The following is a 27,945-nucleotide window of genomic DNA, read 5'->3' on the forward strand; positions in this document are numbered from 1 at the left end:
ATTAAGGTTAAATATGTCTTAGTTCAAATTTTACTACTCCATATTATTCGTAATAAAAAAATTATTGATTCGTAATAAAAAATTATTGAAATTAAATTTTATAAGTGTTTATTTTTTAATATAAATATATTTATAACATTTCAATACAAAATATTTTAATATTTTAGTTTATACTGAAAATTTAGTTGTCAAGTAAAAAAAAAGAATTATTCTAGTTAGTTTATTTACTATAAGTCCTGTAAAGTTTGTAGCATGAAAGTATAAGACATGTTTAACTCTTAACTTAATAAATATATATATATATATATATAATTAAATTACATGTAAATATTAAATTTTTAAAATGAGATAAAATAGTAAAAAAGTAGACACACTATACATTTCCGTCTAATTAATTAATTGTAACTACAACTACTACCTCGTTTTATATTTCTTAATGTGAATCAAAGGGTTTTTGAACTTTTATTTTTATTTTTTATCTTTCTATAAGTTATCGTTGAATTTCACATATTTTTTTCTTCTACATTTTCTCTGTATATCACACTTGTAAATATTTCTCAGTTTAATATATTTGCGTCCATTGAAACTTTATTTAATTTTTAAATCATAATAAAAATATAAATAAGGGTATAATTTGAAAAATAATATCTTTAAATTTCTTTAAAACAAATAAAAAATAATTTCATTTTATATGAATAGGGAGAGTGATTAAATTATAATAATAAATGTATAATTAATTTCAAAAAATATTAAATGTATAATTTAGTTTAACAATAAATTATAATTATTTTCAAATAATAATAACATAATTTATTTCAAATAGTAATAAATGCGGTGTAACTTTAAGATAATAATAATAATAATAATAATATCACAATCGTTACAAAATAGAATACAAAACTCATTTCAAATAAAATTATTATAATAATAAATGAACATTTAATTTTAAAAAATCATAATATATTTCAAATAATAAGAAACGAATAATACATCCCAATAATAAATATATAATTTATTTAAAATAATAATAGTAAAAAGTAATTCAATAAAATAATAGTAAAGGCACAATTATTTTCAAGTAAATATATTATAATAGTAAATGTAAAATTCATTTAAGAGAATATTCGTTTCAATATTTTTAATTGTCACTATTTAAAATATTTTTGTTTTTAGGTATATGTCCTTTTTAGCGTTTAATATTCTCTTACAGTTATATTATTATTGCCCATCTAATATTTAACTAATTTACGGTAATACATTCATTATAATATTAAATTCATAATTCATCTCAAAGAATAATAAATAAATTTCTAATAATAATAAACACACAATTCAATCCAGATAAAATATAACTACGGTAATAACAAATGCATAATTCATTTGAAATGATGATAAATGCATACTTTATTTTACCTGAATTCATTTTAATAAAAACTTCGTAGTCCATTTGGAGATTCTTTCCCTTTCTTTCGCATTCGTGCCCTAGCTTCAATCTAGCTTCATTTTCTTCCATTGACGGGCTCTGAAGGATCTGACCCCGTCGGTGAACACTCATTCTTTTTCTCTATCATTTGCTTTTCAATTGATCAATTTGTCATTTCTTTAATTTTCTTGAAATCTTCGTATGTTTTATGTGATCTTGTTCTGGTCATAATCCTCTGTTTTTGATTGTGTTCGTTTTGTTTTAGTTGGGTTTAAATTAAATGTTTGATTGGGAGGTAGGGTTTAGTTGGCCAAACAAATTCAGTTTTGAAGCCGCAAATGAAGGTAATCCAATACTTGGATGATTGTTATCTTATTGTATTTCATTCAAATAAAAGTCACATCAAAGGGATAAAAGTATACAGTCATTAACATTTTGCCCCCAAATCGTTCTAGGAGTATCATTGAATAAAACTTCATATCAGTAGTTAACATTTTGCACCCAAATTGTTGAATATCATCTATGTTTCTTTTGTTGAAGTTTTGACTTTATTTTGCATAAGAAAGTATTTAGGCAGTAACAAGTGGCTAGCCCTGTTTTGCGGTGCGAGTAGTAACATATTCATGCTGGTAGAGTTTTAGGCATCATGTGTGGTGTGGTCCACGCAGGATCATAGTAGCCGTGCTTGAAGAATTAACAAAAGAGTATGCCGTAAAAATTGCATTGTAAAAGTGTAACACTGATAACAGTCCCAACATAGCCACACAGTACGAAATCAGAAGAATACCTGCTGTTCTGTTATCCAAAAACAGAGATAACAAAGAAAGTGTAATTGATGAAGTTCCTTAGTCCATCTTGTCTGCAACGGTGGAGAAATATGCTTATATGTTATAATAAGGAAATGCTTGATCATAAATTTTGGACCATCTTTCATTTTACGGTTGTGTTTAGTAAATTGTATCCACGTCTGTTTTCCCTCTTCTTTTTTATTCAGTACATTTCACTTCCCAATTTGATTCCCAATTACTCCAGGTTTTGGGAGTGTCAGAATTCTTTAACTTATTTGAATAGGTTAATGTATCTGTTTTGTATTATCTATCGGTCACCTGTGTGTAGGTTACCCATATATTTTTTTGAATATGATTGATGTATACATACGAATCAGCTAAGAGATGAATGATCTCTTGTGCATTTTTCCATTTTTCTTTCAAGTGGGAGTAAATTCATCTTCAGCTATTTTTGGTTTTCAGTCTCGGCCACTCTAACTTAGTTTCCTGACATGTTCATTACTCTTAAAAGGACGTTTGCACGTTAAAGTTTAACTGAACACTGTTTTGTGAAAGCAAGACCTAGGTTGCTTTTGCAATCTCAGTTTGCAAACATAATTTTAACTCAATAAAGTTTGTAAACCTTAATCCAAACATGCACTTGATGGCTTTTCAAGCTCATATTAAACTGTATTTGGGACTAAGGCAAAACAGGTAGTATTGTCCACTGTTGACACACATAGCTGCATGCTCCTAAGGGCTTACAGTTTGTAGCCCAAAGCATCAACTTGCTTGCATACATGTAATGGATAAGTTTGAGAATGCCATTAAGAGATTTAAAAACATAACAACATTGTATTTACACTGAAACTGTGCTTTATTTATTGATTTTTTTTTCTCATTCATCAAGGTTCAACCCAACCAAGCTTGAAGCAAAGAGGAGGCATACAGTAGCAAAGAAAGCAAAGAGAGAAAGAGATGTCTAGAACACTAGTGCAGCCAGTAGGGCAGAAGAGGCTAACAAATGTGGCAGTGGTGCGGCTGAAGAAGCATGGCATGCGCTTTGAAATTGCATGCTACCCTAACACTGTCCTCTCTTGGCGTTCTGGAGTGTAACCTCCTTTCTTTTCCCTCTCTTCATTATTAATAATACATATGCTACACAATCTCCAAATTTCCCATTACATTAAATTTCTGTCAACAGGGAAAAGGATCTGGACGAAGTGCTGCAGTCCCAAACAGTTTATTCCAATGTTTCCAAAGGGGTTCTTGCCAAGTCCAAGGATTTAATTGCAGCTTTTGGAACTGATGACCAGACTAACATATGCTTAGATGTAAGTAAGGAAGCCTCACATCAGAAGTTTATAATAATATCAATAACATTTTTCTCTTTTTTGTTTGAGGGGGCAGATTTTAAAGAAAGGGGAGCTTCAGGTAGCTGGGAAAGAGAGGGAATCAATATTGTCAAGTCAGTTCAGGGATATTGCAACCATAGTAATGCACAAGACATACAATACCGAGACTCAGCGCCCTTATACTATCAGTATGATTGAACGCCTCATGCGGGAAATCCATTTTGCTGTCGATCCACACAGCACCTCCAAGAAGCAGGTTTCTCCTAAATGATTCTACGCTACTATCTTCTCATTTATTTAACGCTTACAGTGATGTTATTATGCTGATTTTTCTGGTATTTTTTATATGATACAGGCTCTGGAGTTAATTCAAGAACTCCAAAAGCACTTCCCTATAAAACGATGTCCATTGAGAATACGTGCTACTGCTCCTCCGGACCAATTGCCTCATCTTTTAGAAAAGCTGAAGGAATGGAATGCTACTGTTATTTCTAAAGAAGGATCCTCTACTCAGTTATCTGTTGTAAGTACTTGCTATTTCTCGTATAGTTGTAAACAACGATAGTTCCATGGCCAATTCTATTTTAAATTAGCTGTACTGGTTTTTTTATTTCTCAGTATTGCATACTATCACCTGAAAGTACACTAAGGATGACAATGGTTGGTTGGTAGTTTTAATTAAGTCTTTATTAATGAAGCCACTTAATTAAGCACTTCTATTTGAAATTTATCATACTATAACTTATTCATAAAATTGACTTAAAACCTTAGTGAAATAATCTTTAAGCTTCTGTATAAGAGCTTATAAGAGTCACAGGACACTTTCATAAGTTCAAATAAGCTTTGTAGAGCTAACGAAAGGTCCAGTTTCAAGTAGTTGTGTTGATGATCTGATTCTAGCATTTGGTCAATCACATTCTTTCTGACATTGTATGTGGTTATTGTTCAAGTTTGAGTCCTGTTCATTTGTAAATGAAGCTACACATAGCATGACTTGGTATTCCGTTGTTGCTTTTAGCTAATTATGACTGATATGTAGAATGTTTTTGCCATTTCTCGTTAGTTATAGAAATATTCAATCTGCTAATCAAAGAATAGTACTAATGCAAAATCAGCTCTATTTTTGGACTTTCTTTCCTACCTCACTCCCAAAGGGATAATCTATTTCTGAAACTGTTCCTTGATTCTCCTGTTATTGTCTCTGTTACATTAACATTTATCCTTTCCTAAATTTGTGTGAATTTGCTATTTCTTCACATTGTGTATGTATATGGTTAATCTTGAATCTGCTAATATGTTGAGGGATAACGGTATAATCTCTGATTGGATTTGAATTGCAGGTTTTTGAAATGGAACCTGGTCTATATAAGGATTGTCATGACTTTGTTATGAATAAGATGCATGGAAGATTTGATGTTCTTGCTCACTCTCTTTATGTGGAGGGGGATACACATGTGGATCAATACAATGATTATGAGGATATGCCTGCACCATTGCCCAAAGAAACTCATGATTCTGTGCTTGATCTGAATGAGAAACTTCAAAAACAAACAATTTCATCTACGAGTAGGCCTACTGAGGTACAACAAAAGCAAAACAAGTGCAAAACATGTAATGTTTGTTTTGATGACTCAAAGCTATACAGGGAACATCACAAGAGTGACTGGCACAAGCACAATATGAAGCGGAAGACAAGGCAGCTCCCACCACTTACTGAGGAAGAGTGCATGGCAGACACGGAATTAGGTGACTCTAAATCTGATTTGAAGGATTATTCATTTTGAGATGATAATAAGTGTTTTAGAGGTGTAAGTTGGTAATCACATTTTTAAGTCGTGTGTGCGTACTTAGGTCAATTTTGTCTGGATAATTTCGGTTATGGTAAACTTCACATGAAAAAATCGTTATATTGAAATCCCCTAGTATATGCTCAATTACAAGGACTAATGCGGTGTTCTTATTGAAGAACTGAAAACAATCATCAATATCAATGTGTGTGTATACATAATGATAGAGAGAGAGATTGTCCTTGCACAGTGTTTCTTGCATGCAAGCAAGCTAGCGCATGAAGAATCTGCCTGTTATAACATTCAATCACAGATTCCTTTAAAGGGCCATATTCCTCAAGCAATTAGTGATTCTAACAATTAGTGATTTGATCCACCTGAGACGTACCAGTTAATTTAATGGTTTTTTTAATGACTGATCTTTGAAATTAGGACAATGATATTGATAATTGCAACGAGGCATATAATAATTTATATAATAATTATAATGATATTTAATTAAATAATTTTTGTTGACTCCTGTGCATATTCTTATTACATTGTTAAAATTAAGTTATTAACCGATTGTTTAAATAATAGAGGGTGTCCAAATATTTTTTTTTTAAATTAATGTAGTTACTGTATAAGATCTTTCTGTTTATATACAGTACGTTGTAGGGTAATAAAGCAGGCCTATAACTACTTCATATCCATTCAAACCATCTATTAAGTACTCGTTTGGTATTAGTTGATTAATGTTCCGATTTGGTGTTTAAAACTAGTGCCATGATCAGTGAGTTTTTGTTTGCTTTTAACCTCCGCAAACGAGTGATCAATTGATTTTCATATAAATTTAGACACTTTACATCCTAGTTAATGAGACAACGTGTTTAAAAACTAGAGATTGTGTCCAATAAAGTCAAATAAGAATATTATATATATATATATAACGAAATTTTATTTATTATGTAATTTGTGTTATAGATATCTATAGGTTCTAAATTTTATATTAAATATATATATGAATGTACAAATACTATTATATTTTATTATAATAATTATTATTTTGACCTTTATTTTTGAATTAGTTATTTTAAAATACTGTTCATGAAAATAATTAAAAAATAATAATTTAATGCCAAGATCTAAATGGTATGAAAACTCTCAACAATCATAAAAAGTTTTATCTAAAGTTCTAGACCGTCTTTTAAATTTAGAAATGAATGTTATTAATCAAAATTATTCCTAGGAAGATGAGAATTCTTCGTATCAAGATTTTGACTATAGGATTAATCTAAATATATCCTATATCAAGGAAGTTCTAGAAGATTGGTTAAATAAAGTTTTTATAGCTTTTTTATATGTAAGAAAATAATAGAAACGTGTAATGAAAAATATAAGTGAAACTTCTTTTATATTGGTTCGCTCAATTGGACATTTGTCTAATTCTTTTTTAATAAAGTTTTAAAATGTTCCACTATAATAAAATATTACACAAGTACTCTCAATGTTAATTTTAACATATACAAGTATACAAATTTTTGGTTACCCACCTTATCTTCTTTTGAGATAAAAAAAAAGCATACATAGACACTTGAGTTTTTTACCCATATTATTCCACTCCTAGCTATATACTAAAGATTAGTTATTTGAAACACAAAGAATCAACTCTAACCACTAAACAAAATAATTTTAAAAATAAAAAAAATTAATCATCATATTATTTAAATTAGATATTATTTTAGAGACTACAAAATTATTTACATCTAAATTAGATTATAAAATTTAAAATGTTTATTAATAATAAAAATTACTTTAAATATTTTTTTTTTTAATTTTTAAAATAATATTTCATTTAGTCTGACTAATAGTTTTAGTTTCTATTTTAATAATTTTCTTGGTAGAACTTTTTTACATAAAAGTTAGGCAGTTTAAGGCTAATATTCTATACGTTAAACTAATTATAATTGTTGCAGTACAAGTTTTTTTTCTCCAATGACGTTCTAGTACTGATATAACCATTTTCGGCATACATATGCATAATTCTTTAATTGGAAGATAGATATATTATTATGTTAGCATTTAATTTAAAAATATGTATTAAACTCTACTTATGTAAGAGAATATGCCTATATTATTACACTTCTTGCTTTAATTCTTAAGTTTTTTGTCACTTGATTTGTCTTACATCACTTATTCAAAATATGTACATCACTAGATAATTGATATTATGAAAAGGTTCATTGCAGTAAACTATCTTCTGTCCTAATCATACTCCAGATAAAATTGTTTATTTATTAAAATTTAATATTATTTATTTTGATAAAAAAAAAACTAGAAATGATTAAATTGTATCATAATAGTACTAAAGATGATAGTCTACAATCTATAAAAAAAATACATGTATTTTCAACATACATTTGAAGCAATTAAAATAATAAAATTAATGTTGTGATGTACTAAAACCATTATTTAAAAATTAAAGAAAATGTGCGTAAGATTTGTTTTTCTAGTGTAGTTTTAAATGAAGAAAGAAAACCATAATAAAAAAAAGTCACGAAACACAAGAAGGGGGTATTAGAAGTAAATATTCAAAAATTTGAAAAAAAAAAACTATATAGAGCTAATTAAATATAATTTTAAAGTTCTCACTACAAATATTTTCTGACTACATTTTGTTTTTGAAAGATTAAGAAACAGTGACAGAGTGTATTTGATTTTATCATTAAAAATTAACTCATAATCTAATTAAGAATTATGTACATAAATGCAATGCTATTAGTGGAATGAAGCAAGAGCCTCATAAATTTGGGAAGGGTTAAAGTAAAGCACATTCTGATTTGTGTTATCGTATTCTATAGTTAACCGTTGCTGACAGTTAGAAACGGGTGGTCAACCACCAACTACCAAATTAAAACCCCCTTTAATAATCTCTTGTTATTGTTATTTAGCTCCCTTCATTTTCCACTTTCACCATTAATTAACTCTAGTAATTATTTTATCATCACACACCAATCAACCCTTCACGGCGAGGGCAGCCACCTTCTTTCAAGGTTGCCTCCGCCGTCGACCACCACTACCCACACATTCATCTATCCGTACACACTCATCAATTCTTCTTCTTCGACGTATAAACAAACGACCCTTTTGCCTAATATATAGAGAGAGATAGATATATAGATACATTGTTCATGCGTCAATAGGTGTAAATAAATATACATTGAATCGGTGAGGTATAAATGGGAGAAGTGGAGCAGCGAGTGGGGTTTCAGGAGGTAGAAACGAAGTTGCAGCAGCATGTTGCGTTTGCAGGAGAGGCGTTGAAGAAGAGGAAGCGTTTTTTGTCGAAGCAGTTATCGATGGTTGAGATGCCGCGAGAAATAGCGTGGGAGAGAAAGAGGAAGCAAGAGGGGAGGACGAGGACGAGGAGGAACAGTTTTCACCACTGCGATGACGTCACCGACGATGACCTTCACGAGCTTAAAGGCTGCATAGAATTAGGGTTCGGTTTCAAGGAGGAAGACGGCCAGACATTGTGCGACACATTGCCTGCTCTAGACCTCTACTTCGCCGTCAACCGCCAGCTTTCACCGGTCTCCACCCCTCACAGCCGTGCCGCCTCTTCCTTTGGCAGCCTCATCAACGCTCCACCACAGCCATCACTTGATGATTCTTGGAAGATTTGTAGCCCAGGTCAGTTTTTCATTTTCTTTCAAATTTTACTTTATTGGAGATCCCAAATCGACTAAGATTAAGAGATTTCATAGTATATAAAGGGTGCAAACCTCATTCTATGAGTTCAATTCTTAATATGGTATCAGAGTCATTTAAAAAACATATCCTATGGAATGTTTGTTGGACGTATCAGGTCATCCGCTATCGCACCGTTATCGGACCATCCATAATATATTATCTCACGTTCGAGCGTGTGTTGAAATTTCACATCGACTAGAGATGATGAGATTTCATAATATATAAGAGGGTGCAAAACTCACCTCATGTACTCACCTCATGTTTATAGATTAAATTAGGCTTAAAGTCCACTTCTTAATACACTTCATAATAATACATGTTCTCTTTACAAAAGTGTGCATGTATGTCAAATGACTAATTCACAATATTTAAATAGGTGAAAACATCTTATCGATTTTGTAAATGGACAATGATATATGAACAATCTCAATTTTTTATACAACCACATTACAACTCTCAATACTATTATTTTAATATTTTTTTATATCATTTAATTACAAATTTACCATTTACTATATATATTTATTTCTAAACCTATCACATTGTCAACCTATCATTTTTCTTTATAAAGTTGTTTTAAGTTTAAAATGTAGTTTTAAGTTTTAAGATGATATTACAGTCATCTATAGAATAAAAAGTGGATATATAATATTTGTTTGAATTTTTTATTCACATATTATATTTGCGGCATGATGAATGGTTAAAAGTTATGGTTGTTGATGAGAAGTGGTATGCAGGAGACGACCCTGAACATGTAAAGACGAAGTTGAGGCATTGGGCTCAGGCTGTAGCTTGTTCTGTAATGCAGTCTCATTGAAGAGTGGAAGAAAATGATGTCTTGTACAGAGAAAGATATGTTCTATAGATATGCACAAAGAAAGAGAGCAAGAAGGCAATAAACAGAATCTGAAATCTGAATAAAGTTGACAAGTATCGTTCTATTTTGGTTTCTGCACAGTTGGAAGAAAAGGAAAAAACAAAACAAAACTGTGCTGCTTTCTGTGGGGTTTTTTTGGGAGCTAAACATACTCACACAATGCTTGGCTCAAATTGGTTGGTCTAAATCAAATACCCCTTTTTTTACGTTTTTATACATATGTTTTCATATGTGGAAATGTCTCTCCGAGGTCCATTCACTTGTACAATTTTGAGCCACTGGTAAATACTACATCGTATGTTACAAATGAAATGTATTTGCATCTAAGATTCGTGTTTCATTCGAATGTTTCAGTGAATGTCACAAAATACCATACAATTATTCTTCTAATTTTACTCTACGCATGCAACAACTTTTGAAACATGAGCTAGCTATTACAACATAAAACTCAATTTAGTGTTGAGAAATTTCACCAAATTATAGCACGAGAGAAAAATATTTTTTTATTAAAATTGATTAATTTTAAAGTTACACTATGTCACATATATTTTCACGTCAAAATAACAATTTTTTTATTTGTTAGAAGAGTGTCAATGTAGCATAGACACTAACACGGATATTGATACGATACGGACACGGATACGATACAGAAATACGTATAATTTCTAAAATGTAGGACACGAGGATACCGATCTATATATTGCATAATTAGGAATTATATAAATTGACAACAAAGGTTTATGTACACAAGTATGTTGCAGATATTTTTTTGGAACAAAAATATGTTTTTTATTACTGGTTTAAAAAGATTTGTTTCTTATTTTTATAATCATAATAAAAATTCATGCAATAAGTTTGAGTTTTAAAAAATTAATGTATTTTTCTTTTTTAAAATTGTGTTAAAATCGTGCTAGAATTGTCAAAAATTCAACAAATATTTTTTGAATTAAACACTTCACGGATACGTATCATACGAGTTTTGGTATCCGATTTAAGAGAAATGTCTGAGCTTCATAGGTGTCAACAAAACCTTTTTCTACAAATGAAAATTCTCTTAAACGTGTATTTGGGAGAATATTGCTAAAACTAAATTTTAATAATGCAACAAAATTAAAAATTAAAGCAAAATATTTATACATACATATATGATATAATTGCGTCAATTAATCGTTTAAGCTTTCTCACAATACGATCATTTACTATATTTTAAATAAATATATTATCTAAGTAACAATTAATTTTTAATTTACATAAGTTTTATAAATTTTATTTATTTTGGTTATTCATATGTTTTAAAAATTTATTTAGTAGTATAAATATAAAAAAATACTAAACTTAATGTAAGTTACATTCGTTTAACTCTACAATAAAATAGAGCCTAATTTTATAAATAAAAAGTAATTAATTATTATATTAACTAAATTATATATTATTTAATAAATTATAAAATTATTAGTATTTAAAGTAATTTTTATTACCAATAAAAATTTATAAACTAGTTTCTAAAGACTAAAATATTTAGTTATTATATTGACTAAATTAGAAACTATTTAATACATTAAAAAAATTATTGGTATGTAATATAGATTTTATAATTAATAAAAATTTAGAAATTATAAACTTTTATTAATAATATAAACCAATTTAGATACTAATAATTTTTTAGTTTTTAAAATAATATCTAATTTAGTTAATATAATGACTAATTTTATTTTTCTTTAATTGTTATTTAATAATTTTTTTATAGTAATTATCTATCAATATTTTAACTATCAATTTTAAAATTTAAAATAATTGGTAGCTAACTAGATATCACTTTACAAATTAGTTTATAAATTTTTGTTAATAATGAAAAGTACTTTATATACTAATATTTTTTTAGTTTATAAAATAATATCTAATTTAGTTAATATAATAATTAATTATTATTATTTTCTAAATAATAATTTTATTATAGTGTAATAAGAGGTCACTTTGCCATTTCAAATAGTTAATTTATTTGGAAGAGTTTTGTTTTTTACCAACCATGTTATTATAGTAGAGATAAACATTTGTAACACACCATTACTCAAATAAAATAGATTTTTTAAAATAAAATAAAATAGAAATAGAAATTAACTTTATAATGAAGTGTCCTTTGCATCTCATTCATTGATCATGTGAAATCTTAACAAATTAGAAAGTAACATTACTATTAAGAGATCTTGGATCCCGATTTACGTGAGGAACAACTTAATCAACACAATCAAAATTTGATAAAAGTTAGCCATCTTAGATTGAAGTTAAATACTATTAATGAATACACAAAAGTATATAATTAATTACAGGTATTTAAATTTTATAATATTTACTTTTAAACTCCTCCTTCTTTATTTTCTTTGATTATTGTTTTATTGTTCTTATTCAACCTAGAAAATAACAAAATTATAACTCATTCAAAATAAAGTTATGTTGCCGCTATGTCAAAATAGGGTAATACAATCAACAATGGAGTACATAAATATTCCTAGTTTATGTTAAGAATAATTTTTAATATCCCAATTAATATAATATTTTTTAATGCTGTAGGTTTTTTATACTTTCTTTATCAGTATAATCATAATTAAGGTTGCTAATATGTCAAATATAAACCTAAAAGACTTTTACTTCCTGACTCCCATTTTTGAATCTGCACCCCACAAATTTCAAAATTACAATTTTACTCTTCTTTAAAATGATTTTCAGATTATCCGTTTTTTTCCAAAACACAGTTTCTAAAATTTATGGAACACATTTCCAAACATATTTTTTGAAACAAGATAAGATTTTTAGAATAAATTTTTTGGAATATATGAAATATATTTTGAAACAAACTTTTCAAAACAGGATTTATGGAACAATTTTTTTTAAACATATATAATATCTTCCAAAATGTGTTTTCCAAACATAATTTTTTGGAACAAAATTGTTTTGTTCTTATGCAGTATTTTCCTTCTCTTCTTTTTCTTCTGCAACGGTGATGGTGTAAAGGTGGGGATGATAATAAACCCTACGAGAAAATAATGAAATAAAAATTAATTTTAAAAAGTAAAAAATAATTAATTATTATATAAATTAAGTTGAATATTATTTTATAAATTTAGGGTTTAAAATGTATTTTTGGGTTAAAAATATCTTTCAAAATTTTGTATTATAAATCCTAGAGTTTAGAATTTTAAAATTCAGAAGAAAAAAAAGATATGTGTCAATAAAAAAGACGAAGAAAAAAATAAACTTGTCATTTCACATCTTCTATGAATGTACAGAAAGAAAGCACGGAGGTGCAAGAAGAAATCGTCTTCAACTTTTGATTAATTAGATCTTAAGTTATTTTTCTTCTTCCATTTTTGTAGTTTGACATGTTATAATGATGCTTCTTATAAGATCTCTTTGCTGTTTCTTTCTTAGGTTAGCTCGATGGAAGTTAAGGCTCATTCCTGCTAAATTCTCCTTTTAAAGACCTTTCTTGATTTTCCTGAATATATCATTTTTTTTATAAAAATGAACCACAAAAAACTATATTGATACAAAATTATATGATTCAAGAGTGAATTAAAGGAGATTTGGATAATAAGATCCTAACTCTTCCATTTGTGTAAAATGTCATTGAGAAAGTTGTTGTGAACAAACTTCAGCAATTAGATTTTTTTTCTTCTCCACCTCAATACTTCCTTCTTATTATTCTTAATGAAGTTATATTCTAAATTATAGAATTTGAAAAATATTTTTTGAATTTTCCTATATCTTCAAATTCTACAATTCATAATCTATAATTTAAAATATATTATTTGTCTAAAATAAATCTAATTTCTACGAAATAACTTTTTTAACAGAAAACTATTCGCTATTACAGTCTTTAGAAATATTTATTTTTTGGTCATAAGTATTTAAAAAAAAATATTTTAACAAACGTGTTAGTAAATTATTTTACTTTTACAATATATATTTTTGGTTCATAAATTATCCTTTCCATCGAGTATTATTTCTAGTCTTCTATATAATACTAAAAACAAATTTAGTTACACATTTGTGAGTTCCAAAACATTTATTTGGGCTGTAATTTCTGACAAAGAGAAGAAACATTGGTGTGTGGATACGAGGAGAAGCAATGTTAAAGCATTAAGCGAATTATGAGTGAGTTAGTAAATGGAAAATCAAAGTGTTGGTAAAACAATAACATGGAATGCTAAATATAGCTTAGAGTCATGGTATGTTTCAAATTCAAGCCACACGCTCATTCGATAACGATTCTTGCTCCCCACCTCCCATGCACAAGTATGAAAAGGAAGAAAAAAATGTCACCAAGTCGTCATAAGACAAGAAAGAGAGAAATCAGTAAACTTCATCTTCTTCTCCTCCTCCTCCTCCTCCTCCTCCAACCTCTTGCCTGGTTTGGCACCTCCAACCAGGTGAGTCTTTGGTTGCTCGAATCTCCAAGGATGGTATGCAGAATGCGTTAATTTGACTGGATAGAATTTCCCATCATCTTAGCACAAAGAAAACCAGAAGCCAAGTTCTTCCTTTTGGCGCAGGAAAATATTATCCATCTTGTGGAGTAAGTTATACGTACCTTTGTAATCTAATAACCTACCTTTTTCCTGTACTGCCAAACGTGTTATCCTCTGGATTTTCTTTTTCTTTACCCTTCTTCAGGGATGAGTTTCCGTTCAAAAGGTCCCTTGTTTCTTGTTTGTGTCCTTGTTTTGTTGAATGACATTCATGGTGCATGGAATGAGGAGCCAGGGTCTTTGATCTTGGGTTGTGGATTGGATGGAGGTGCCGAAGATGGTGATACAAGAAAATGGAGTCCTGATAAAAAGTTTTTGGGGACAGAAGGTGGTTCGATCACATCCAAAGCCTCTTACCAAGACCCTTCTCTTACGTCTGAGATTCCATACATGTCAGCGCGTATTTTCACATCTGAGTCAACATACACATTCCCCGTTAAACCTGACAAGCGTTATTGGCTCAGGCTCCACTTTTACCCCTCTCTTTATGGCAGTTTCGATCCCTCTGACGCATATTTCTCCGTGGCTGCAAATGGGGTTACCCTCCTCACCAATTTCAGCGCCTCAGTCACTTGTGAGGCTCTATCACAAGCTTATATTGACAGAGAGTATTCCCTTGCTCCTTTGAATTCAGATACCTTGACTCTCACTTTCAAACCTTCTGATAAATACAAGGGTGCATTCGCTTTTGTTAATGGCATTCAGCTTATCCAAATGCCCGATTTGTTTGATTCTGCAACATTGATAGGGTATGATGGCCAAACCATAGATCTGACAACCTCGAATTTGCAAACCATGTTTAGACTAAATGTTGGGGGGCAGTTCATATCTCCAGTCCAAGACTCTGGACTTACAAGGATGTGGTATGATGACACACCTTACCTTTATGGGTCAGCCAGTGGTGTGACCAACAAAGCTGAGAAGAATGTCACATTCGACTATCAGGGAATGGCAGAGTATATTGCTCCTCTTGATGTCTACTCCACATCTAGATCAATGGGGGGAGATAAAAATATCAACATGGGCTACAATCTCACTTGGAGCTTCCGTGTTGATACCAATTTCATGTATCTTGTAAGGTTACATTTCTGTGAATACTACTACTCCAAGATCAATGAGATTGTCTTCAAAATCTTTGTCAACAACCAAACGGCACAAGAGCAAGCCGATGTGATTGGGTGGTCAGGAGGCATAGGAGTGCCAACTTATAAGGACTACGTGATATATGTCGAAGATGGAAAGACTAATGACTTGCTCTGGCTTGCACTTCACCCCGACCCTGACACAAAGCCTGAGTTCTACGATGCCATACTCAATGGAGTGGAGATATTCAAGCTCAATGAGACAGACTTATCTGCTCCCAATCCTCTGCTTTCAGACATGCTCCTCAAAGAGCACCGGGAAGAGGAAGCTGGTGTTTTCACCCACAAATATATCCATCATTCTGTTATCGGTGGAGCTGCTGGAGGTGCTGCTGGTTTTGCTTTTATGGCTGTACTATGTGTTGCTGTGTACAACAAGAAGAAGAAAGAACCAGGGTCAGAGTCTCAAACTGGCTGGCTTCCCGTCTATTCGAACTCAAACTCTACCAAATCCAGCAAGTCTGGAAAGAGCAGTGCCAACTTATCCGCCATGTCTCAGGGTCTTTGCCGCTATTTCTCCTTGCAAGAGATAAAGCAAGCAACCAAGAGTTTTGATGAGTCCAACGTAATTGGGGTTGGCGGATTTGGGAAGGTTTACAAGGGTGTCATTGATAATGGAGTGAAGGTGGCAATCAAGAGGTCCAACCCACAGTCAGAACAAGGAGTTAATGAATTCCAAACGGAAATTGAGATGCTTTCCAAGCTGAGACACAAGCATTTGGTGTCCTTGATTGGTTTCTGCGAGGAAAATGATGAGATGTGCCTGGTTTATGACTACATGTCTCTTGGCACCATGAGGGAGCATCTTTACAAGGGTAACAAATCTATCTCTACTCTATCATGGAAGCAAAGGTTGGAGATTTGCATTGGAGCTGCAAAAGGGCTTCACTACCTTCACACTGGGGCAAAGTACACCATCATTCATAGAGATGTCAAAACAACAAACATTCTCTTGGATGAAAACTGGAATGCCAAGGTTTCAGATTTTGGCTTGTCAAAAACTGGTCCAAATATGAACAATGATGGTCATGTTAGCACTGTAGTGAAGGGTAGTTTTGGCTACTTGGATCCTGAATACTTCAGGAGGCAACAGTTGACCGAAAAATCTGATGTTTACTCATTTGGGGTTGTTCTGTTTGAAGCACTGTGTGCCAGGCCTGTTCTCAATCCTCACCTTCCAAAAGATCAGGTTAGTCTTGCTGAATGGGCATTGATTTGCAAGAAAAAAGGAACTCTAGAGGACATGATTGACCCTTGTCTCAAGGGAAAAATCAATCAAGAAAGCTTGAAGAAGTTTGTAGACTCGGCTGAGAAGTGTTTGTCTGATCATGGTGCTGATCGTCCCTCCATGAATGATCTATTGTGGAATCTTGAATTTGCTCTCAATCTGCAAGAAAATATTAATGGTCCGGGTGGTTCAACTCATTCTGCTCCTACTAAAGAAAGTGAGTTAGAAGATATAAGCCTGGGAGAAAACGACGTAGCACGCCACTACAAAAACTTGGGCCTCGGAAGTGATGTTGACATTAGCAACGATTCGACAGAGAATCAGCATGAAATCTTCTCACAACTTGTCAATCCGCAAGGACGATGAAAAGCCGCATGATCCGGGTATTCATATGTTTGCTTTGCTATAGAGGAAACAATTTCGAGCATTCATGGAATTCAAGCAAACCAAACCGGCTATTTTGAAGTATTCGTGGGGATTCTTATTTCTACTCTTTCCTCCCCGTATATTTATCAACATTAATTAATTTATACCCTGTCTGTCAGTTTGTATGGACAAGCACTCAAATTCCTTGTTGCCTGTCATATATAATTGAGACTCTGATTCTTTACTTGCATTGTACAAAACCACACCTATCCTTTTCTAGCCTTTTATTACTATTTTGTTTTTTTGTGTCAAGTTCGACTTGATTAATAGTGCGTGAGAAAATCCTGTGCAAAATATAGAAAGAGATGTTTGGTAGAAATGTAAACTGTACTGTTCTTAATTTGAAGGCAAAAGTTGCATTCAATACAGTTCCAACTATTCAAATTCTGGTTTTCTTAAACCTGCATTTAAAAAGAAAAAAATATGTCACCGATATGAGAAAAGGGATTTACAATCATTCAGGGACAATTTTATTCATGAAAATAATATTTTCAGCATCTCTTTCTTCAGAAGAGATGCATAAATTACAGTTCTGTGTCGTTTCATATCATCATGTGGCTGTTGAGGAGATCAGGACCCTCTTCCTCCAAAGGAGAGATCAAATTTCCAAGCTTATCTTCCAGTGAGAACTGGCATGCTATCGGGGGTATTCCTATGCATGGATATATGAAATGAATTTTCTGTTACCAGAAGAGAGACCCTCATGAGCACAGTGGACTACTTGGTAAGTTCGTATGCTTGGCCTTCATTCATCTTTTCTTCTGACCCCAAACCAGGGAATTGTCCAATATCATGACCTTCCAGTGGTTGAAATTCATTATTTAAACCAACAGCAAACTCTTCAGAGTTGGTTCCGGGGCTTTGGAAATAGTCTGCAATCTGCGTAAAAAGGGTCCAATCCAATTTCGAATGAAATAAAAAAAAAACTAAGCACTTCACTGTAGAGTAAAATTGAATTAACATTAAAAAATGTGCAGGAAAATGACAATAATTGACTTGTCAAAGTGAAGGTGGTATATACCTGGTTCGCTAGAGCAATTCCACTTAAGACAGCTGCCTCTATATTAGAACCTAGCAGCCAATCACCACATATCCCAGCCCTTCCAAACGGATCAAAGATGCAAGGAACTCCAGGTGTGTTAGTTGGAAGAGCTGCACCCCTGCAAATCTCAGAATAACATAATTTTCAATGAATTAATTTTACATGCAATTTTCAAAGAGCAACCGATATGATATTTTAGATACTTGGAGATTATTAAATATTATATCCCACCTAGTTTCTCGAGGATTGAGCCGTGGCTTAGAACAAGGAAGAGTGAGAATTTAAAAAAAAATAATACGAAGACAAACACATTAAATTAAGTTTATATAAGAATTACTTTAAAATAAATCATTTTTTAGCAATCACTTTAACAATTTTATTGTCAAGCAACTGTATCAGATATTAACATCACGGTCAAATGTTCATAATTTTCTGTACCCCTTCCCAAATGGCAGGCTCTGCCCTAATAAAAATAGGCATTAATATTACATCCTCATCCTCCAGAACAAGAATATCCCTTATCATTCACGGCCCTTTCTTTTAACTTGATCACGTAAGCTGATTCAAGTAAACTGCTAATTCTTTCCACTTTATAACCCATCTTTTTTCTTCTACTGTTCCCTTTTTCTTCTTATTAACCCAATTACTTCATGCATAAACGACACATGCAAAATGCACATCTTAAAAATCCTAGTGACCAACCTCCTAATTTGGCCAAGACTATGACATTTCAAACTAACCAACACAATACTTCCAAGATACGATCATTACCATAGTTGAAGCCTGGTATACGAAGGTTCTGGAAGGGACCCTTTTGATAATCCAAGGGCAGATTCAACACCCTCTAGCATTCCAGCCTTTACCCTTGCCACTGTAGCAGAAGGGATGTTTTCCTGAAAATACAGGTTGGTGCAAAGCCCTAATTAATGCAGGCTATACTTATTCATAAAGATATCCCAGTGAATGCATGACAACAAAATGGATGTAAATAATCAAATCCCTTTCAACTTTCAAGTGTAATTTTAAGTAGGAAGATAATGAACGATATACATCTTTAATATTCCTCCGCCATCCCCCATCCTCAAAACAAATAAACAATACTGAACGTAAGCTAAAGCCAATCTAAAACTTGTAATCCTAATTCTTGGTATGTGATTTTGAAATTTCCACCACCTACCTGTGGAACCTTATTCTGTTTTCCATAAGCAGCAGTGCTCAGAAAGGTCCAACAGTGAGGACCACCACTCTGGGAAATCAGTAGTTTCTTTGTATTATTTGCCATCCATGACACTGAATCAACTCCTCTCACAAAAGCTCCTTCAAAAGGAACTTCTGTGCTACTTGAAAAAGGGAGAGGGTCCTCAAAAGCAGCTAGAAGGGCCCATATTGAACTCAACTCCAACCTCTTAACACATAATTAGGCAATACAACAGAAACAAGAAGCATGAGGTGCATAAAAAAGCGCCTTAACAGTAAATGAAGCTGAAAAGTGAACTGGTCTATCAAATCAAATGAACTGAATGGGCATATCATGGACCAACCTTCATTTGTTTTGCAATTAATGGTAATCCTGATGTCATAAGCAAGCGATTGGCACATTTTCCTTTGACAAACATAGTTACAATGAGCAGAGAAAAACTGTACGAAGTTTCAGTTAATTATACAATTTTAGAAAAGCAATAACCAAATTAAGTCCATACTAAAATCAGTTAAGCAAGGAAGCATAGCTAAGAAAAATTTATGGTCAGCATAGAAATATCAAGTTACCATTGTGAGCAATAACAATGGCATCGAACTTGCCACAAGGCTTGCCATTTTCACTCAAGTGCCAGATCCCATTGAACGGCTCCAATTTACTAATCCAGCATGGCCTCACCACATTAACCAAGCGAGTCTGCACAATTCACAGCAGGTGGTAACAGAAGCAAAAAACTGGAATAAGAATAACTAACTTAGGCCTTCTTTAGATAAATAAGTACGTCGGCAGAAAAAAGATAGAATGCAAAATGAAGTAAAGTCTATTTAGATGAACTTCATACATAAATTTCTTTAAAAAATCTCACTACTCTAAAAATCGACATTAACTTGTGAAAAAAACATGTCTAACTTCTGTTTCCTATTTTCTGTTCTTAGAAGTGTTTAGTGGCAAGTTTATCTAAAAAAAGTTTTAATTTTTTCTGCATGTTAAAACTTCTTTTAAATTAACTTATGAAAACTCTGATCAAACTAATGAAAATAATAACTTGCATGAGATAATTTTAACTTTTAAGAAAAACCTAACTAATTTTAACTTCATATTTTCTTCTCTTGTTTAAAGTTTTAATCTATGATATATAAGGAGTAATGCAATGAACCTGAGACAGTATAGAATCAGCAAGGAAGCGCATTCCATTGGTGGCTACGTATCTCCGAGGAGAGGGTACAAACGGAACAAATCCACCACCATTATGAAGCTCTCCGACGGTACCATGCCACTCGCGCACCAAGCCCCTCTCCATCCAACCGTCGACGAGTTCAGCAAAGCGAGAATCATTCACGGTAAAGAATTGAGCCGCATGATCGAATTTTAACGGATTAGGATCGACGACTCTGGTTCCCAATCTTCCTCCAAGACCGTGAATACCCTAAAACAAAGTTCTTTAGCTTTGGCCTAACCAATGGTGAAGTGAATTAGGATTAAGGGGAGAAGAGACTGACAGTATCGAACACGGTGGAGCGAACGCCGCGTGCCTCGAGGAAAAGCGCGCAGATAAGGCCGGAGATGCCACCGCCGATGATGCCAACGAGGGGGTCGTCGGAGAGAGGAGTGGTGAAAGTGACTTGTTCTTGACTGAAGGATTTCTTCAGAACAGACCTTCTAGAAGTTCCGTACGACGATTTCCTGCGGGTTTTGGAGGAAGGACGTTTTTGCCCTTCCATGGCCACCGTGCTACCGCTGCAACCACACACACGTGTGGAGGGCCGCCACGGGGTAAGGGGTAGTACATTCAAGCTCTTCACTGCACTCATCATGCAAACCATGCTTCCAAGGACCTAACCTAACACCAAGCCTCCGTGCATTTTGGATAACGTTTAAATTTGAAAAAAAAAATCACTCATTTTTATTTTGAAATATTCAAATATATATCATTCTCTTCTTGCGTTAACTTAACGTGTTTTCATCTTTCTTCCATTCCGAAACACAGTCACCCATCTATGGCAACAATCCTAATCATCCATAATTTTGACCCAAAAACAAAATCATGAGAGTTTCTCCTTAAATATTATTTATTTTGTTCATTTTCATTTCGAATGAGAATTTTACTAAGTGTTGTAAATTTCTTGTGAAGAGGTAGATCAGTTTGTGTGCACTTATTTTTAAAATGATCAAATCGCATAAATATACAATGCTATTTTAACAAGTATCTCGGGATCAAGATGTGTGTATTCTCCTGTTACTACCAATACCATAGTCAAAAATCCAAAAAGACTCTTAAGAAACAGGATTTAGCAGTGATAAGTAAATTTATAAGATCCTACAAAAAAGGAATATATTTCATAAAAATTCCCTTACCAAGTCTGGTGCAATCTGAGGAATATGAAATTTCTTACAGACATCTTACATCAATAACTATTTATATATGAAACAATGTGTGGCGATATAACTTACAAAACATATACACTTAAAAGTAAAAAAACAAAGCACATAAAAATGTCAGTCCCGATGAAAAGAAAATTAGGCCATCTTTTCTGCAGAGTATCATCCCATATGGTGTGACAAAGGAAAATGAAGGCTATTTTCCTCTCAGCTGGAGGTCAGTAAAATCTTGGGAAGCTCATGATTGGACCGATATGTCCGCATTTGTCTTTTCTGTGATTTTAGAAGAAGCTGTTTCTTTATCCAGTTTTGGTCGTTCTTTGGTTTTGGTAGTGCCGTTGCTCTTCCGTCCAGTGACGTGGTCCTTAGTTTTGTGAGTGACATAATGTTTCGTGTTATTGTCGATACTGCGCCGTCCTTGAGTACAAACGTGTGCAGATACATTGGCATCATCACCACAGCTCTTTCTCCTGGAGAGTTTTGGTGATTTGGGGCGGGTCAGTGGGAGCTGCCATCAAAGGAAAGGGAATGAGAAGTTTTTCTATCTGCTAGCCATTAGCAAAATTTGGAAACATAAAATGACATGATCATGACAAGCAAGTGCTGTGAGGAATTTCATAAACAGTACCTAGCCATAGGTGTATCTTACTGTCAAATTAGCATTACTATTGCATTATTCCTTTGGTCTATTCATGCAAATTCCAAAATTCTTAAAAGGCAATTCATATTCATCCTGAAACTTGAAAAAGACAGGGAAAAGAAAAGTGTACCTTCTTGAGTTCAGTCTTGGGGGGTGGCCCTTCATAGTAGAAGCTTGGTACTGGTTTTGCCTTAATGACCAGGTTCTTTCTCAACTGTTTAATGGCAGCATCATCCTCTTCCTGTACAGGTTATTATTAGATAAACAGCAAAGTTATTTAACCAACTCAAAACACAGTTATACGAGTACATGAACTTGAAACTAGGCTAGGATTTGGCTGAAGTGATCCGATGTTATCAGCATAAGGTTAGACAAAGAAAAGCAAAAGGTTTAAAAGATCAATACCTTTTTCCTTGCCTCGTACTGGCATTTTTCTTCTTCAAGAGCTCGATGCTTCTCCTCTAACTTCATATAAAACTGGAAAGATAAATCAAAGTGGAGATAAGAACTAAAATAGCCAACCAGGAATACAAACAACTACAGAATATACATCTGAAATAGATGTTCAGTAAAACAATACCTCTCTCCGTTTCTCTGCACGGTCCGAGCATCTAAAATTAGGGGCTGAACCAACAGTTACCTTACATTTGGAAGTGCGTGCAGATGCAGCGCTACTAGTTATGGTTAAAGAAAAAATAAAAATAAGTGTTGTATTATATTTAAATATAGGTAAACGTAGCTCTATTTGGGGGTTCCAAATTAGGATTTACTAAAATTTCATAAAGGATCTGTTTGATATTTAGTAGTACTCAGTATGTAAGATTCTAATTTTCTTTTTCAATATACATAAAAAATGATTTGTTCAGAATTAACAATCAAAATGTTATTGAGGATACGAGGAAGTAACAGAACAATTATCTTCATCATCGAGGTGCTTCTTATCATCATAATGCAAGGAGGACTTCCTTGGCGAAAAAGGTGAGTTTGGCTGAAAAGGAAAATGGAAGAGATCTGGCACATCAGTAATCTCATTAAACACACTCAACATTATATCACACATAAATAGCAATAAATGCAATAGCAAAGCATCCCTGCAAGACCTATAGGCACGCAGGTTAAGGATTTAAGGTTGATTCCTTCATAGAATTTCTAGCAAATGAGTAAAATGCCCAAACAAAATATTTCTTACTGGTTTTGGTAGCCAGTCTTACCAAGTCATAGGTTCAAGAACTTTTAAGAAATTCAATATGAATTGAAGTTGGTGGTATTTATTAGTTATGGATGAGTTTCCCAGCAACATTTTTTATACGACAACTGCATTTAAAATTGACCCAGTGCAACCCATCAAGTGTAATCTCTCAATTCTTTCTTCAGCAGTTAGCAGGTATGTGTCAGTCTAATTATTTAAATCATGGCTGATGAACTATCTAAATTGTGTTTTATAAGGAGTCTCACAGCATAACTACGTATTTAAATGTGTCAGTCTCACAGCAGGGGAGACAATTTTTTGTTCACAATACAACACGCAAATAAACATGCATTAAAAACATAAAACAGAACCTAGTTCTGCTACTCTCTAAAACTTACACTTCATCATTTCCTCCTGTTAGTGGAAACAGTCCAACATAATCATGCACAATTAGGACCATTTCATATACTACTTAGCACTCACATATAAGAATTCCAGCCACTCAAGCTTCAAATTTCAAAATAAGATGAAACAGTACCTGTGAATTCTTAGAGGAATTAGGGGAATGAATATTATTAGCTTTAGGAGACATGTTCAGTCCAGTTGCAGCAGCTTCGGTATTGGCAGCCAGTGCATGGGTGACATGCTTTTCAGTTACCTGATCAGATGGTTGCGGGGTAGAGGGGCTTGGAAGCTCTTTCTCCACAACAGGTGAACTTAATTCTTTATTGTCATCCATCTTCTGTATTTCAGACTTCTCACTTTTCTTCTCTTCTGGCAAGACAACATTTAATTTTGTGCTTTTGCCACTTGAAACATCTTTCCTATCGTGATGTTTCTCAAAAGAATTAGCTTCCGTAGATTCCTTTATATCATGATCCATTGCTTGAACCATTGCCGCAATTTTGGGAGAAACACGCATTCTATCACTTAAACTACCATTTGAAGTTGCTATGACACCGTTTGGCTTCTTGTCCATAATCTGTAAGCCAGTAACTTCCCTTCCCATTATGCTGCATGGTATAAGATGAAGCGTAAGTAACAAAACAATTTGAACAGGTGGCTGAGATATTGACAAAGAACATACATGCCTTTGACAAGCAAAAGAAGAAATTTAATTGTCTACGAGAACAATAATATATTAAGATTGGTTAATAAACATTCTGAAACAACAGGAGCAGATCTCTTCTATTGGCCTAAAACATGGTAGACATTACTGGGTGCAAAAGCAAACATATGAAGAAAAGAACATGAGGCATGGAAGAGAAGCATCTCTACATATGCCAAATCTCAAGGGTCAAGAAGAACTATATGTCTACTTTTTTCCATCCTATAACAAATCAATTGTTTTTCAAGGGGGTGTACTTATTTCAGGAGTAAGTCTTGGATATACAGAGAGCATACTAGGAGATGGTGTGAGAGATGCTAATCTCGATCATTCCATCCTGATTAAATATCTTAACTCAACATGCAATACCAAATGATCAAGATTAGCTCTTGGCACCTCTCGCTCTCATGTTCTTACTTAGTATACACCCCATATGCGCGACCACACCCACGCACACCTATACCTGAATATCTACAGTGCCAGAACTAGTTACCTAATATTTGCCACACCAAAGCTAGAAAGATGGCAATGGAAAAAGAAAGAAAGAAAGATACAAACATAAAACTACAAAACAACAGATCTAAAAAAGCAAAAAGGGAACAGAGATATTTCAACTGGAAAACAAAAAGGTAAAAATACATAGGATGGAGGTAAGGATATGAAATAAATTCCAATATAAAAAAAAAAGTAAATTAAATTTTAGCTATTGACTTTCTGAATATTCAGTACAGAAAATTCAAGAGGAAGCACAATTCGCTAGAATACAGGTAAAATGGTGATTTATTCCAGGTAAGCTTGAAAAGACACAGGAGACCCTGAAAGCATCTTGTGGCCCAAGCTAGCTGAGGCCAATATGGAATTAATCTCGAGCACAGCAAAAAGAAAAGATGCAGAAAACTACCTTGCTTTAAAGTAAAATTGCTTTTCTAGCAGAATCACTTCGTATGAGAACACTATTTATTATGCAAATTGGTCATTTTAACAACTACTCTAAAACCTTTAAATTTTATTTTTTATTGTGAAAAAAAAAGACGACTTGTTTTGACCTGTAACAGTAGAAAAGCGGCAGCAGGGGAATTTGAAGGCAGGATTCCGGGAATAACACGCATGCAAATTTGAACGGAGCCCAGATAAATCAAAAACGCAATTACAATATACAAAGTGGTCCAAGGAAGAAAAATATGCACAGAAACTACTTAAATGGAAATAGAAAAAGAAATAACAAGAAAGTCCATTGAGAAAAAAGGTTTTTGCTTTCGATTAACAAACAAAAACAGGAAAAGAACATAAGATAAGCATGAAAATAACAGCAAAATAGATCTCCGAAATGGGAAAAAAAGTTGAAAGGCACATTGCAGAGGTAAAGAGAAGGTGTGAAAGAAATAAAAACCAGAATCTGGTGGCCGTTGCAGTTGCGTTCCGATCTGACAAGATCTCGAGACTCAAGGTCCCTTTTCTTTTGTGTCTCCTCTTCTTCTTTCTCTTCTTTGTTTTGTCCTCTGTGGGTTGCTACCTGCGAAATCCAAAATTTATGTTTGATTATTCCTCCTTTTCTTTAGGGAGGTGTTTTCTTTTTCGATTATTAGTGTTCCTTCCTTGGTTATATATAGCCACTGCATTCTCGTGTGTGTGTGTTTTTTTTTTTGTTTTATAATTTAATTTGCATTTATTATTTTTTCACCGTTTGGGACGGTGTTAAAATGACAGTGAGATTTGAAGAGCGTGACGTTGGAGTCAAATGGAAAACAACCCTCCTCACCCATTTTTCAATCCAATCCATAATAAGATGCAGAAAACGAGAGACACACAAAGGACAACACTGGACACGTGTAGGGTCCTGTGTGGTGGGATCTCCCAACCTCTATGACCCCATAAATATCACATTACTCATTATTAAGGACTATCCCACCAAACTAAGTACCTCATCAATTTCATGTGTCAATAGCAAGAATATATATATTATATTTCTCTTAATATATTTAGGGTTTAAAAAATAAATTTGTGACAAAATAGCGCAAACATTGACCGGGACACTGATACGAACACGAATACAAAGATATGTATAATATTTAAAATGTAGGACACAGAGACACAAATCTATATATTATATAATTATGAGTTATATAGATTGATAATAAAGATTTATGTAAACAAGTATGTTCCAGATTCATAAAAATGTTTTTCATGACTGGTTCATAAGGATTTTTTTCTTATTTTTATAATTATAATAAAAATTTATACAAAAAGTTTGATTTTTTAGAAAATTAATGTATTTTTTCTTTTTAAAATTGTGTTAAAACCATACTAGAATTGTCAGAAATTCAACAAATACTTTTTGAATTTGACACTTCACTGATACGGTGTCCTACAATTGTCATACGAGTGTCAGTATCTGATATGAGTATCCGGTACCGATACCAGTTAAGAGAAGTGTCTGAGCTTCATAGATATCAAATAAGATAATTTCTTAAATAGAGTAAATAAGATAATATCTTAAATAGAGTGATTAATAATAAACTTATATTTCCAACAATGATAATGTTTTGTAGCTTTCTATTTTATTCAATGAATTTATTTTCATTTCATAGTTTTTAATGACTCTAACTATAAGTGTCCTTTGTAAAATCAAAACATATATTATAGGCTTCTATAGTTGTACCGTGTATCAAATTTCACAAATCTTATTCATAAGTAACCAAATTCAATAAAGGTTTCATGGAGGTATTTATGAGAAGAGAGAAATACTTGATATTAGTGTGAAAGTTGAAATAGAAGGTGGTAGAGAAAATAATCAATTGTGAAGAATTCACTGTACTTGCTTATATAAATTAACTCACCAAATTATCTACCATGGGGAAAGTTGAAATAGAAGGTGGTGAAGAATTTAATCAATTATGGACTACCCTCTGAACTAGTTTTAATTCAAATTGCGTGGAGAATTAGATAACATTAATGCATGCAAAAATTTGTATACCTGCTACGGTGGCTAAAACATATACTGTGGTAGAAATGGGGAATTTTTTTTAAAAAATATTAATGACACCAACCTTTACATTAAAATTACAATAATCATTTATTACAAATATAAAAATTATAAAAAAAAAAGTTTGTTATTAGGAGTGATCA

General features: G+C 32.6%; 5 protein-coding genes across 16 annotated transcripts; 3 read left to right on the top strand and 2 right to left on the bottom strand.

Annotated features, from left to right (window-relative positions):
* The first annotated feature begins 1,371 nt into the window (after nucleotides 1–1,371).
* LOC137831794 (sequence-specific DNA binding transcription factor) lies at nucleotides 1,372–5,460 on the top strand. Of its 4 annotated transcripts, none has more exons than XM_068639603.2 (7): nucleotides 1,414–1,543; nucleotides 1,689–1,767; nucleotides 3,101–3,302; nucleotides 3,395–3,524; nucleotides 3,601–3,801; nucleotides 3,901–4,068; nucleotides 4,886–5,460. In XM_068639603.2, the coding sequence occupies exons 3-7, from the start codon at nucleotides 3,169–3,171 to the stop codon at nucleotides 5,327–5,329; spliced, it is 1,077 nt and encodes a 358-aa protein (XP_068495704.1). In that variant the 5' UTR covers nucleotides 1,414–1,543; nucleotides 1,689–1,767; nucleotides 3,101–3,168; the 3' UTR covers nucleotides 5,330–5,460. The 4 variants fall into 4 exon arrangements, with proteins under 4 accessions (XP_068495702.1, XP_068495703.1, XP_068495704.1 ...); XM_068639605.1 differs by having other exon boundaries at nucleotides 1,427–1,539; XM_068639601.1 differs by lacking the exon at nucleotides 1,689–1,767 and having other exon boundaries at nucleotides 1,372–1,543.
* Nucleotides 5,461–8,286: 2,826 nt separating this feature from the next.
* On the top strand, nucleotides 8,287–10,308 carry LOC137833110 (uncharacterized). Its single transcript, XM_068641482.2, has 2 exons — nucleotides 8,287–9,004; nucleotides 9,802–10,308. The coding sequence occupies exons 1-2, from the start codon at nucleotides 8,551–8,553 to the stop codon at nucleotides 9,879–9,881; spliced, it is 534 nt and encodes a 177-aa protein (XP_068497583.1). The 5' UTR covers nucleotides 8,287–8,550; the 3' UTR covers nucleotides 9,882–10,308.
* A 3,821-nt stretch (nucleotides 10,309–14,129) lies between these two features.
* Nucleotides 14,130–17,627, top strand: LOC137831795 (receptor-like protein kinase ANXUR1). The gene has a single exon (XM_068639606.2). The coding sequence runs from the start codon at nucleotides 14,615–14,617 to the stop codon at nucleotides 17,201–17,203; it is 2,589 nt and encodes an 862-aa protein (XP_068495707.1). The 5' UTR covers nucleotides 14,130–14,614; the 3' UTR covers nucleotides 17,204–17,627.
* LOC137831796 (FAD/NAD(P)-binding oxidoreductase family protein) lies at nucleotides 17,572–21,537 on the bottom strand. Of its 2 annotated transcripts, none has more exons than XM_068639607.1 (8): nucleotides 21,003–21,537; nucleotides 20,660–20,929; nucleotides 20,073–20,199; nucleotides 19,847–19,908; nucleotides 19,483–19,710; nucleotides 19,077–19,198; nucleotides 18,285–18,423; nucleotides 17,572–18,142 (listed from the first exon to the last, which is right to left on the bottom strand). In XM_068639607.1, the coding sequence occupies exons 1-8, from the start codon at nucleotides 21,324–21,326 to the stop codon at nucleotides 17,981–17,983; spliced, it is 1,434 nt and encodes a 477-aa protein (XP_068495708.1). In that variant the 5' UTR covers nucleotides 21,327–21,537; the 3' UTR covers nucleotides 17,572–17,980. The 2 variants fall into 2 exon arrangements, with proteins under 2 accessions (XP_068495708.1, XP_090159587.1); XM_090303461.1 differs by having other exon boundaries at nucleotides 19,847–19,943; nucleotides 21,003–21,500.
* A 272-nt stretch (nucleotides 21,538–21,809) lies between these two features.
* WDL1 (WVD2-like 1) lies at nucleotides 21,810–26,581 on the bottom strand. 8 transcript variants are annotated; one of them, XM_068639611.1, is made up of 7 exons: nucleotides 26,210–26,581; nucleotides 24,250–24,724; nucleotides 23,419–23,510; nucleotides 23,103–23,193; nucleotides 22,928–22,999; nucleotides 22,653–22,763; nucleotides 21,810–22,390 (listed from the first exon to the last, which is right to left on the bottom strand). In XM_068639611.1, the coding sequence occupies exons 2-7, from the start codon at nucleotides 24,718–24,720 to the stop codon at nucleotides 22,121–22,123; spliced, it is 1,107 nt and encodes a 368-aa protein (XP_068495712.1). In that variant the 5' UTR covers nucleotides 24,721–24,724; nucleotides 26,210–26,581; the 3' UTR covers nucleotides 21,810–22,120. The 8 variants fall into 8 exon arrangements, with proteins under 8 accessions (XP_068495712.1, XP_068495709.1, XP_068495716.1 ...); XM_068639608.1 differs by having other exon boundaries at nucleotides 23,103–23,196; XM_068639615.2 differs by lacking the exon at nucleotides 26,210–26,581 and adding an exon at nucleotides 25,721–25,889.
* Between the last annotated feature and the right edge of the window lie 1,364 nt (nucleotides 26,582–27,945).

This window comes from Phaseolus vulgaris, chromosome 6 (assembly GCF_051622355.1).
Source record: "Phaseolus vulgaris cultivar YP4 chromosome 6, ASM5162235v1, whole genome shotgun sequence".
Lineage (NCBI taxonomy): Eukaryota > Viridiplantae > Streptophyta > Magnoliopsida > Fabales > Fabaceae > Phaseolus > Phaseolus vulgaris.

What these genes read in the sequence shown, in the direction of transcription:
- LOC137831795 (XM_068639606.2), top strand. Translation starts at nt 14,615, where the DNA reads ATGAGTTTCCGTTCAAAAGGTCCCTTGTTTCTTGTTTGTGTCCTTGTT.
- WDL1 (XM_068639608.1), bottom strand. Translation starts at nt 24,720, where the DNA reads ATGGGAAGGGAAGTTACTGGCTTACAGATTATGGACAAGAAGCCAAAC. An exon ending in ATTCCTCTAAGAATTCACAG is followed by an intron (nt 23,511 to 24,249) that starts GTACTGTTTCAT and finishes TTTCCTTTTCAG; the next exon opens with CCAAACTCACCTTTTTCGCC. An exon ending in GTGCAGAGAAACGGAGAGAG is followed by an intron (nt 23,000 to 23,102) that starts GTATTGTTTTAC and finishes TTATCTTTCCAG; the next exon opens with TTTTATATGAAGTTAGAGGA.
- LOC137831796 (XM_068639607.1), bottom strand. Translation starts at nt 21,326, where the DNA reads ATGGTTTGCATGATGAGTGCAGTGAAGAGCTTGAATGTACTACCCCTT. An exon ending in CATTGTTATTGCTCACAATG is followed by an intron (nt 19,909 to 20,072) that starts GTAACTTGATAT and finishes TGTTTGTCAAAG; the next exon opens with GAAAATGTGCCAATCGCTTG. An exon ending in TAATTGCAAAACAAATGAAG is followed by an intron (nt 19,711 to 19,846) that starts GTTGGTCCATGA and finishes TTATGTGTTAAG; the next exon opens with AGGTTGGAGTTGAGTTCAAT.
- LOC137833110 (XM_068641482.2), top strand. Translation starts at nt 8,551, where the DNA reads ATGGGAGAAGTGGAGCAGCGAGTGGGGTTTCAGGAGGTAGAAACGAAG. An exon ending in TTGGAAGATTTGTAGCCCAG is followed by an intron (nt 9,005 to 9,801) that starts GTCAGTTTTTCA and finishes AGTGGTATGCAG; the next exon opens with GAGACGACCCTGAACATGTA.
- LOC137831794 (XM_068639601.1), top strand. Translation starts at nt 3,169, where the DNA reads ATGTCTAGAACACTAGTGCAGCCAGTAGGGCAGAAGAGGCTAACAAAT. An exon ending in AGACTAACATATGCTTAGAT is followed by an intron (nt 3,525 to 3,600) that starts GTAAGTAAGGAA and finishes TTGAGGGGGCAG; the next exon opens with ATTTTAAAGAAAGGGGAGCT. An exon ending in CCTCTACTCAGTTATCTGTT is followed by an intron (nt 4,069 to 4,885) that starts GTAAGTACTTGC and finishes TTTGAATTGCAG; the next exon opens with GTTTTTGAAATGGAACCTGG.